General features: G+C 42.1%; 1 protein-coding gene across 3 annotated transcripts; it reads left to right on the top strand.

Annotated features, from left to right (window-relative positions):
• Positions 1 to 7: 7 nt before the first annotated feature.
• TTF1 (transcription termination factor 1) lies at positions 8 to 10,586 on the top strand. 3 transcript variants are annotated; one of them, XM_065035761.1, is made up of 17 exons: positions 8 to 139; positions 1,040 to 1,140; positions 1,320 to 2,165; positions 2,259 to 2,516; positions 2,605 to 2,847; positions 2,933 to 3,160; positions 3,265 to 3,516; positions 3,626 to 3,927; positions 4,734 to 4,984; positions 5,820 to 6,005; positions 6,285 to 6,363; positions 6,654 to 6,784; positions 7,296 to 7,524; positions 8,357 to 8,446; positions 8,654 to 8,719; positions 9,052 to 9,137; positions 9,571 to 10,586. In XM_065035761.1, the coding sequence occupies exons 3-17, from the start codon at positions 1,332 to 1,334 to the stop codon at positions 9,729 to 9,731; spliced, it is 3,396 nt and encodes a 1,131-aa protein (XP_064891833.1). In that variant the 5' UTR covers positions 8 to 139; positions 1,040 to 1,140; positions 1,320 to 1,331; the 3' UTR covers positions 9,732 to 10,586. The 3 variants fall into 3 exon arrangements, with proteins under 3 accessions (XP_064891833.1, XP_064891834.1, XP_013226055.2); XM_065035762.1 differs by lacking the exon at positions 8 to 139 and adding an exon at positions 306 to 330; XM_013370601.3 differs by lacking the exon at positions 8 to 139 and adding an exon at positions 593 to 614.
• Positions 10,587 to 11,059: the final 473 nt, after the last annotated feature.

The raw sequence follows: 11,059 nt of genomic DNA on the forward strand, positions 1-11,059 counted from the left end.
GGCGACGCCTCGGGTCCGTCGCTCTGGCGGGCCCGGCCGGGAGCGCTTCCGCCGGGAGGGCGGAACGGAGAGGCCGGTGGCGCGGCGGGCGGGGGAGCGGCGTGTGGGCGGACACCGGGAGAGCGCGTGTGGCGCGGAGGTGAGGCGGGAAGCGCCGGTGGTACCGTTACCCGGTGCCCCCGGTACCCCCGCGGGGCGGCGGGACGGGCGGTCCCGGCCGGGGAGGGGCAGAGGCCGGCGGGGTCACTGAAGAGACTGCGGTTTCCACGGCCCGCCGAGAGGCCTGTGGTTGCACCGGGCTCCTTTCGTAGTCGCGGAGGGAGGCGGAGGGTAACGGCGGGCGGGCCGGCCGCTGCGGGGGACGTGTCTCCGGACGGGACGTGAGGCGGGGCCCTGGCCTATGGGCCGGCCTCAGGCTGCCCGCGGCCTCGGCCTGTGCCCCGTGGCCTGGCTGTGATCGGAGCTGGGAAGCTGTGAGGGTCCGTGTCCCCAGAGCTCTGTGGGGTCGGTGTCTGTCCCCAGAGCTATAGGGGGCTGTGGGAGTCGGTGTCTGTCCCCAGAGGTTTCAGGGCAGCCCCTTCCCCGTGGCAGTGAGAGGGTCACACCTGGTACTGGTCAGTGCTGGAAGCTTCTGGGAATGTGAAATTCAGGGTCTTATGTTTCATAGATGTTGGGTTGTTGCTTTATATATTTTTCTTTTTTTTTAATGTGCTGGCTGTAGAAAACGTGCTGAAAATACTTTCTGCCTGCTTTGTGTAATTGTAGCTTTCAGGAATGTGTTTGTTCTGGTTAAAGAATCAGTTGGAGCCAGCAGGTCCTGCCTGGGCTGGGCCCTGTTTGAACATGGGCAAAGCCAGTCAGAAACTTCTAATTACAGAAGGTGGTTTTAGTTCTAATTACTTTAGAATATCTTTGTTACTTTTACCTCATTGCTGTTTCAGTGCTATGAGCAGAGTTGAATATGTCAGTCTGTTGTTGCTTAGCTATTCAAACTCAACCTAACGCTAAGAGTTATTATAATGTATCTTTGTTGTTATAGGAAAACAATTTTAAGGCTGAATACATTTGTGATGCGCGTCTGTTTGATGAAGAAGGTGTTGCTGTTTCATAGTTACTTTGCGAAATTAGCTGGATTGAAAAGTAAGTATCTTTATTCTATGTTTCTAAGATAATATTGAGTGGTTCCTTAGTATGTTAATGTTTTGGGTGGGTTTTTGGTGTGGATTTTTTTGTTTGTGGTGCTTGGTGTTTTGTCTGTTTTACTGTACAATGGTATATAAATCATAGCACTTGAGTAAACTTCATGTCTTTTATTTAAGGTAAGAAGAAATATGACAGAAGAAGCAAGTGCAGATGATATTCAAGTGCATGATTTTCTCAAGAAAAAGAAGAAAAAGAAGAAAATACACAAAGAGCACAATGAGACACATGAAAGTTATGAAAGCGTACAAAATGAGGAGCTTAGCTGTACTTCTCCACTGCTGCTTGAAGATCAAGCAGCACAGACTGGGGAAGGCCGTAAAAAGAAGAAAAAACACAAAAGCAAGGGAGAGGCGCAACAGCCTTCATTAGGTGATTCTTGTGTAGAGCTGGAACATGAAATTAGTGATGAAACTGCAGTGGATACTTCCAAAAAGAAGAAGAAAAGAAAGAAGCATAAGTGTCGTGATAGTACAGATCAGCAAAGTGATGTAACTTATGGCACAGTGAATCAGCATCTTACTGATTGTTGTCAGGAGGTCAATGCTGATTATGTTTGTGTAAAGCAGTCTGCTAAGAAGAAAAGAAAAGAAAAATTGTCCGAAGGGGAGGAGGTATATGAGCTGTCCACCTCAGAAACATGTGATAGAAATGACGATGGAAGATTAAAAAAGAAGAAGAAAAAGAAGAAAAGAGAGAGAAGTACTGAAGATATGCAGGAAGACACAGCTGTAACCATTGAGCAGTCACTGTTATCTCCAAATAAAAAGAAGAAAAGGAAAGACAAAGGCTTGCCGTTGCCTGCAGAAGAGGTTGATGTGGCAATGCCCCAGCAGTGCCATGGAGATGGTGACTGTGACTCTTCTCCCGTGTGCGAAGATTCTCTGGATGTACCCGCTAATTTTTCGAAGCTGAGTAAAGCAGCTGATCAATCTCATCAAAAAACTTCAGTGCGTGCTATAAAGGTAGTAAAATGCCGAGCTTGTGTTGTGGAAGCGAGCTCTTCAGAATCTGATGTCATGTAATTTAGTTGCGGTTTGTTTTGTGTTTTTTTTCAGGAAGACACAGCTGTAACTGTTGATGAGTCACTGTTGTCAACTCCAAAGAAAAAGAAGAAAAGGAAAAAGAAAGACAGAGTCTTGCTGTTATCTACAGAAGAGGTTGATGTGGCAACACCCCAGCAATGCCATGAAGATGGTGACTGTGATGCTTTTCCCGCCACACGTGAAGATTCTCCAGATGTACCTGCTAATTTTTCTAAACTGAATAAAGCAGCTGATCGATCTCATCGAAAAGCTCTAGTGTGTGCTAAAAAGGTAGTAAAAAGCAGAGCTTTCGTCATGGAAGAAAGCTCTTCAGAATCCAGTGTAATTTAGTTGTGGGCTTTTTGTGTTTGCTTTTCAGGAAGACACAGCTTTAACCACTGACCAGTCACCACTGTCATCTCCAAAGAAAAAGAAGAAAAGGAAAAAGAAAGACAGAGTCTTGGTGTTATCTACAGAAGAGGTTGATGTGGCAACACCCCAGCAATGCCATGAAGATGGTGGCTGTGATGTTTTTCTTACCGTACGTGAAGAGTCTCCGGATGTACCTGCTAATTTTTCTAAACTGAATAAAGCAGCTGATCGGTCTCATAGAAAAACTCCGGTGCGTGCTAAAAAGAGAGTAAAAAGCAGAGCTTTTGTCATGGATGAAAGCTCTTCAGAGTCTGATGTCATGTTTCTAATTGCAGGAAGACACAGCTGTATCTGTTGGCCAGTCACTGTTATCTCCAAAGAAAAAGAGGGAAAAGAAAGACAGAGTCTTGCCATTATGTACAGAAGAGGTGGTTGTGGCAGCGCCCCAGCAATGCCGTGAGGATGATTGTGATGCTTCTCTTGTGCGTGAAGATTCTCCGGATGTACCGGCTAATTTTTCTAAACTGAATAAAGCAGCTGATCGATCTCACCGAGAAACTCCAGTGCGTGCTAAAAAGAGAGTAAAAGGCAGAGCTTTTGTCATGGAAGCAAGCTCTTCAGAATCCAATGTCATGCGATTTAATAGTTTGGTTTTCTTTCTTTTTAGGAGGAAGACACAGCTGTATCCATTGAACAGTCACTATTGTCAACTCCAAAGCAAAAGAGGAAAAAGAAAGACAAAGTCTTGCTGTTACCCGTGGAAGTGGTTGGTGTGGCAATGCCCCAGCAGTGCCATGAAGATGGTCACTGTGATTCTTCTCCTGTGCGTGAAGATTCTCTGGATGTACCTGCTAATTTTTCTAAGCTGAATAGAGCGGCTGATCGATCTCATCAGAAAACTTCGGTGCATGCTAAAAAGGTAGTGAAAAGCAGAGCTTTTGTCATGGAAGCAAGCTCTTCAGAATCTGATGTCATGTAATTTAATTGTTTGGTTTATTTTGTGGGTTTTGTTTGTTTGTTTTCCCCAGGAAGACACAGCTGCAGCTGTTGATCAGTCACTGTTATCTCCAAAGGAACAGAAGCAAAGGGAAGACACAGTCTTGCCATTACCTGCAGAAGAGGTTGGCGCAGCCGTGCCCCAGCAGTGCCATGAAGATGGTCACTGTGATTCTTCTCCTGTGCACGAAGATTCTCTGGATGTACCTGCTAATTTTTCTAAGTCGAGTAAAGCAGCTGATCGATCTCACCGAAAAACTCCAGTGCGTGCTAAAAAGGTAGTAAAAAGCAGAGCTTTTGTCATGGAAGAAAGCTCTTCAGAATCTGATGAAATGTAAGTTTAGTTGTTTGGGTTGTTTTGTGTCGGTTTATGTTTGTGGGGTTTTTTTTCCACACCTCCTGATATGTTTCTCTGATTTGGGTCCTAGATTTTTCTTTGCTCCGTATTGTATGCATTCTGAACAACAACTTCAAAAACCTTTACAATATGTTGAGATGTTAATGGGACCTCCTTTAAGAGCTTAGTTATTTTGTGAAGATACAGTGAAAATTTGTAATAATGTATTACAATTGCCTTCAACACCAAGTATTTTATTCTATTTAACATCTGTAGGAATAGAAATAATTTATGTGCAAGCAATTCATATTCAGTTAGAAAAAACAAAAGGGCGGGTATTTATAGTGAACAGATGCATTTTTACCAATTAACTAGTAAGGTCAACCAAAGAATTGAATGTTCTGTGTGAACAAATGCTCATGTTAGTTGTGTTTAGTGCTTTTATAGCACCTGGAACCCACCGTAAAAGCACTAGGAAGAGACCAATGGAAAAGTTCTGTGTTGCCAGTGGTAGCAAGAGACACTATTTCATCTGTGTGTCCGTGTGTGAGAGTTTTGTAGGAAAGGTGCAGATTTTCCCAACTTCAGCAAGCTTTTTGAATATTGGAAGAAGAGAAATTTGATAATAAATTATGCCTGTGTTAAGAGGTTGGGATTACAAGGGGGTGGCTCTGTGAAATGTTGCTTCTACTTTAGTTAATGAACATATTTGTTCTTTTAATGGTAGAGATAATAACAAAATCTCCGTTTTGGAGCTCTAATGGTATATTTTATTTTACATTTTTTTAATATATAAATATTAGGACACCAGAACCCTCAGCATCAAATCGGAAGAAGGACCAAAATAGTTCCTTTACTGAAACGGTAACATCTGAAGAACTTGGTCCGAATGATGAAGACCATGTGGGCTCTAGGACAAGTTCAGCCGTGGATTTGGAGGCTGCAAAACAAGAACTGGAAGAGTTTATTCCTCACGTGAGGAATATAGCAGAGTGTTCAATCAGGAAGATGGCTGGAAAAGACCTAGCGAGGTTTAAACAGTTTAAAGAACAAGGTGAGCTCTCAAAATATTGTTGCGGTGAGAAAGGACTGTGCAGCTGCACTAATGTTTTGACAGAGGGAAAATAGTTTGGTTTTGTGTCAAGTCAGTTGCATCCATGGAGTCTGGCTCACTTCATTCCAATTGACATATTTTCTGTTTTTCTGCTTCTTAGCATCTGCTTCCTTATTGTCAAATTACAACCCAAAGCGTGTGTGTGAATAACCTGCTCCCAGCTCACAGAATCACAGAAAGTTAGGGGTTGGAAGGGCCCTGGAAAGCTCATGCAGTGCAATCCCCCCATGGAGCAGGAACACCCAGATGAGGTTACACAGGAAGGTGTCCAGGCGGGTTGGAATGTCTGCACAGAAGGAGACTCCACAACCCCCCTGGGCAGCCTGGGCCAGGCTCTGCCACCCTCACCATGAAGAAGTTTCTTCTCATATTTAAGTGGAACCTTTTGTGTTTCAGTTTGAACCCATTATCCCTTGTCCTACCATTGGTTGTCACCGAGAAGAGCCTGGCTCCATCCTCCTGACACTCACCCTTTAAATATCTGTAAACATGAATGAGTCACCCCTCAGTCTCCTCTTGTCCAGCTCCAGAGCCCCAGCTCCCTCAGCCTTTCCTCACACGGGAGATGCTCCACTCCCTTCAGCATCTTGGTGGCTGCGCTGGACTCTCTCCAGCAGTTCCCTGTCCTGCTGGAACTGAGGGGCCACAACTGGACACAATATTCCAGGTGTGGTCTCCCCAGGGCAGAGCAGAGGGGCAGGAGAACCTCTCTGACCTACTGACCACCCCCTTCTAATCCACCCCAGGATGCCATTGGCCTTTCTGTATATTTTAGGTCTTGCTGTCAGGTTTGGCAAATTTTCCAAGAAGGAGAATGATCAGATCCGGAAAAATATTGAAGAGTTCTTATCGATTACTGGAATAGACAGTGCTGAAAAACTCCTGTTTACCTCGAGGTATCCAGAGGAACAAAAAAATATCAATCGTCTAAAAGCAAAACATCATTTTTGTGATAAACTTTGTAAGTATTTAAGTTCCTTCTCAATCTTACCCTGGTCATAACAATTACATCTTTGAAACTCCTCAGGAGATTCCATTCAGACTATTTTCTGTGTGTGCAGTTACTGAAGTGTTGTAGAGCACGTTTGCTTGAGTGGTGAGAATTTATCATTGGCAGCGCAGTCATAAAAATGTTACTGTTTTTTTTGTTTTGTTTCATTTTGGCTCTTTTTTTTGGTTTGTTAAAGTGGTCTCACTGGTGTAAGAAACGTTTCTTAAAAATGAATCATTTACCTTCCAGCTGAGGGCATACCGCGACCCTGGAGGCTGGTATATTATCGAGCAAAGAAGATATTTGACCCAAATAACTATAAAGGAAGGTAAGAGAGTAATTTGAAAGAGTTTCTGAATGCTAATCTTACTCTCTGATGTTTATTTGTACATTAAAAATGGATATAAATGAAGATCATCTCTCCCATTTGTGCTAGTTACTGTGACTTAATTGGCAGCTCATTTTTCCGACTAGTCCTTATCAATTCCTTTGTTCTAAAATGTGACTTGGAATGGTAGTGATGAGCAACTTTATAAACATCTATAAAGATGACAGCTCTTTGGAGATATTGGGATGGTTTGAATTTACAGCTGAAGCTGTGCCCATTTCCTCCACTAGGTACACTAAGGCAGAAAAAGAAGAATTGAAGAAGTATCACGCTCTGCACGGCAATGACTGGAAGAAGATTTCCGAGATGATGTCTCGCTCCAGCCTCTCAGTTGCTATGAAATACTCTCAAATCAAATCAGGTATGGAATTTTAAGAAAAAACATTCTGTCCATTGCAATTTGAGAAGTTATTTTAGCTGTGTGTTGTACATGCCCGAAACTTTAGGAAAATATCCCTAGAGTAGATTTATGGTTTTTTGTAATTAACTTATCGTGGTGGTTCTTTTTTTCTAGACCACTGATTGCATTTTCATATGGAAGTGTTCAGAACAGTCTCTGATAGAACAGGGAAAGGAAGTGGAACAAATGCAGCTCTTGATTAGGTAGAACTGGTATCTAAACCTGCTTTCAGGGGGAAGGCGGGGAGGAATTTGACGATCAGGTTTTTAAAGAGAGAAACTAGGGATCAGTGCTGTTATTTAGTGATTACGCTGAACTCTTTCAAATCTGGTATGCAGAAGAGTTTCTGGAAAGTGTGTTAAGAAGCTGGTCCTTTAAATATGAATAATGCAAAGTTAAGCATTTGATCTTTTGCCTTTTTTTCCTAATCATTTATGAGAAATTATGCCTCAACCTTATTTTTCAATTTTAGCTGTTAATTATGGTCCTTGGTCAAAGGAAGAAGTCCAGAAGTTAATGCATGCAGTGGAGGAGGTGATTAGGAAAAGAGTGGGAATGGAAGATGCAAATTCTCGCTCATCATCGGAAACGTCGGGTACAGATCACTTGATTGACCAAGAGACACTGTACCAGAAATTACCATGGACTGAGATTGAAACTAAAGTGGGAACTCGACATTGGAGACAATGTAAACAGAAATGGTAAGGGGTTATACTATGTTGAGACTGTAAAATGTGTTCTGACGAGAGTTTAATGCTATTCTGCAAAAAAAACGTTTGTACCATGGTGAGACCACACCTGGAATCTTGTGTCCAGTTGTGGCCCCTCAGTTCCAGCAGGACAGGGAACTGCTGGAGAGAGTCCAGCGCAGCCACCAAGATGCTGAAGGGAGTGGAGCATCTCCCGTGTGAGGAAAGGCTGAGGGAGCTGGGGCTCTGGAGCTGGACAAGAGGAGACTGAGGGGGGACTCATTAATGTTTACAGATATAGAAAGGGTGAGTGTCAGGAGGATGGAGCCAGGCTCTTCTCGGTGACAACCAATGATAGGACAAGGGGTAATGGGTTCAAACTGAAACACAAAAGGTTCCACTTAAATTTGAGAAGAAACTTCTTCATGGTGAGGGTGCAGAGCCTGGCCCAGGCTGCCCAGGGGGGTTGTGGAGTCTCCTTCTGTGCAGACATTCCAACCCGCCTGGACACCTTCCTGTGTAACCTCATCTGGGTGTTCCTGCTCCATGGGGGGATTGCACTGGATGAGCTTTTGAGGTCCCTTCCAATCCGTAACATTCTCTGATTCTGTGATTGTTTGCTAAAACAGGTAATAAATAGGTTGTAAGCTACATAATACATGCTGCAAACGTGTCCAAGACAAAGAAATAACTGTTTGCTCGCTGTGGTCCAGTTTTCTTCTTGCTGGGATAGTGAAGCCTGATTTCTGCTTCTCTGTGGAAGCAGTAGCATCTTGAAGATTCTTCCTTCTGATGCCTGGAGTTTCTTGAAATGACAGAAACCTTTTCTTGTGTGTTTTCAAAGGATGGTAATTTTAACAAACAAGATGACCAAAGGGCAGCCGTCATATAGAGGGACCCAAGCAATACAGGCCAAGATCAATCTGATTAAAAGGTATCGTTCAGAGTTACGGGAACATTTTTGTGTCTCTTACTGTTGTATTTATAACAACTTGCAGGGTGAGCAGGGCAGACCTGCAGTTTCGTACGGTTTCACGACTGCCGTTTCTTTGGTCAGAATTGTCCTGTGACTTCTGACTGGGGGAGCTGTGAATTATTTCTCGAATTTTGTCTGCAAACTGCTTCTGCTTTGTATTCACAGGTTGCATGAAATGCAAGTGGAGGATTATAGTGACGTAAAGTGGGAAGAACTCACTGATATTATTGGGTAAACCTTTTTTTCCCTTTTTTATAGATACATAGGATAGTTGAAGCAGATAGCCTTAGAAATTCCATAAAGGAATCAAAGTTCTTAGGCCTCTGCAACTATAGAAAATGGCATTTAGTTTGGTAATGTACAGTTGGATATCTTTGTGGAGTGCTGAGCAATAAATGCCTATAAATTCTAAACTTAATTCTAACCACTTCAGGCAACCCTTGTTGTATTCCCAGCACATTGTGTGTGCTGCGACTGTTACGTGGCCTGTGCTAGTCTCAGTAACAACTGAACTTTGTAGTAGTTCCTTGCACCAGTAATTCTTTGAACTCTTCTCTTTCCAGAAATGTCCCTGCAGGCTACATTCAATCCAAGTTTTATAGGCTGAAAGTGACCTCTGTCCCTTTTTGGCAAAAGAAAACCTTTTCTGGTCAGTATCCCAGCTGTTTGTAAATACTGTGTTTGTTTGAATCTCAGAGGACAAGTATTGGAGTTCAATGCTTTCCTGATTAGCTTTCCCTAAAGTAAATTGGCTAAAATCACAGGCTTTATACTTACTTTACTAAATTCCATTTTAATTTTATGTTTTTAAGTGACGGTTTACTTTCAATGGCATCTTTCTGGAGTGCTTACCAACCTTGTCTAATACCTTGGCTTTACGAGTTCATCACTGTGCTTTTTGAGTTAATCTTTGCATGTTTGTGTCTGATCTGCCCTACAGCCACCGGGATTGCTAGGAAATAGTGAGATTATTTCCATTTAACACTAACAAACTAATTTCTGTCTGTGTGATCCCATTTCCCCTGGGCATCCAGTTCCCCTGCAGATCCAATTAAGACTACTTTTTTTCTTTTTCCCCAAAGAAATTATTGATTATCTTTATGAAAAGAAACTTCCAGAGCTTGAAGAAACGTTAGGAAGCAGGAAGGGGAAACGCAGTAGTTCTGGTAATTCAACAACCACCAACCAGAAAAAGGCTTTCCGACTCAGGGACATTTTTGACTCCAGTGAAGACAGTGACTGATTGATTGCCTTAAAAACCCAATTCCCAATCTGCATTTTAACTGCAAAATGGATCTGGTTAAAAGTGGGCGCAGATCAACAACTGCAGGTACACAGGCTACCTCATCATGGAAAAAGTAAAGATGTGATTTTTCTTGTTTCCTGTTGAAGACCGAGGTAAATACAGTTTTTTGTGTCACCTTAAATTAGCTCTGGTTTTAGAAGTCTTTATTTAAGCATCCAAGTTGCTTTCTGAGTGTCTCAAAAATAGTACTTATCCCACTGCTTTGTTTTCTATGGACTTGAAAGCTGCTGTTTACCCTTTGTGCATTAACTTGGTTTTCAGAACTTTAATGGATTTGAAATAAGTTTTAAAAATAAATTTGTGGAGTTGGGAAGAGGATTTTCATTGGCTTTTAAATCTCTATGATAAATCTGAAGACATCTGTGTTGATGAAAACAGCACAACTTTTAGGTTGGTTTGCTTGTTTTTAACAGGTACCCCAGTCTTAAAAGCAACTGATTTTATCAACTCTTCTAGAGAAAAGGGGTATTAGTCCACTGGTTTTCATAAACTGTAATGTCATTTCATGCTAATTAGAACAATGCATTTAAAATGTTTTTTGTTAATATTTGGAATACGAAGGCAAAACGTATATTTATTTCGCCAAGGAGAATTTCTACGTTTTAATAAGTTGACGGGTAGGAGGGGGTTGTATTCATGTTGTATGATATTTTGAACTATCTGCCTAGAGCGATTATTTGTAAATTGATGGACTGAATATTAAAAGAAAGAAAAATCTTATTGTGCATGTAAAGTATTTTTATGGACTGTTTATATTTCCTATATGTTGTATTAAAAAGTAACACAAAAAGACTTGGTCTCTGGCATACTGCTTTTTAAGGGCATTTTGATAAATGAGAATTTCCTTTATTAATTTCAGTAATTGCCATTGAAAATGCAGAACTTGAAACAGTGTTAAATAAAGACCATGGTGGTGGTTCATCTGGATTGTGACTTATAGCAAGGGTGGTAAATGAGAATTTTCCATATTTAACTGCAGTCTGGCTTTGGTCTCTCTGAAGGTAGAATTCTGTGTGATTTTTGTTAAACAAGCAGGACAGCCCCTGGGCTGCATCATAAATAAGAGCATGACTGATCTTCATGTCTAAACAGCACCATGAGTCCTGTAAAAACTTTGGTGATTGAAGCAGTTGTGTCATTTTGAGCATTTTTCCTGAATGGTGTTCTAGAAAAGAACCCTCAGCTGTGTGTTGTTATCAATGATGGGTCATCAGAGCTGGGTTTGCAGCTGAGAAGCATCCAGGAGTGTTACAGTGGCAGCAGCT

The sequence above is a fragment of the Columba livia genome, chromosome 19 (assembly GCF_036013475.1).
Source record: "Columba livia isolate bColLiv1 breed racing homer chromosome 19, bColLiv1.pat.W.v2, whole genome shotgun sequence".
In the NCBI taxonomy this organism is placed as follows: domain Eukaryota; kingdom Metazoa; phylum Chordata; class Aves; order Columbiformes; family Columbidae; genus Columba; species Columba livia.

Coding starts and splice junctions, on each gene's coding strand:
- TTF1 (XM_065035761.1), top strand. CDS start 1,332: ATGACAGAAGAAGCAAGTGCAGATGATATTCAAGTGCATGATTTTCTC. Junction 6,006..6,284: donor TCATTTTTGTGATAAACTTT/GTAAGTATTTAA, acceptor TTTACCTTCCAG/CTGAGGGCATACCGCGACCC. Junction 6,785..7,295: donor ATACTCTCAAATCAAATCAG/GTATGGAATTTT, acceptor TTTCAATTTTAG/CTGTTAATTATGGTCCTTGG.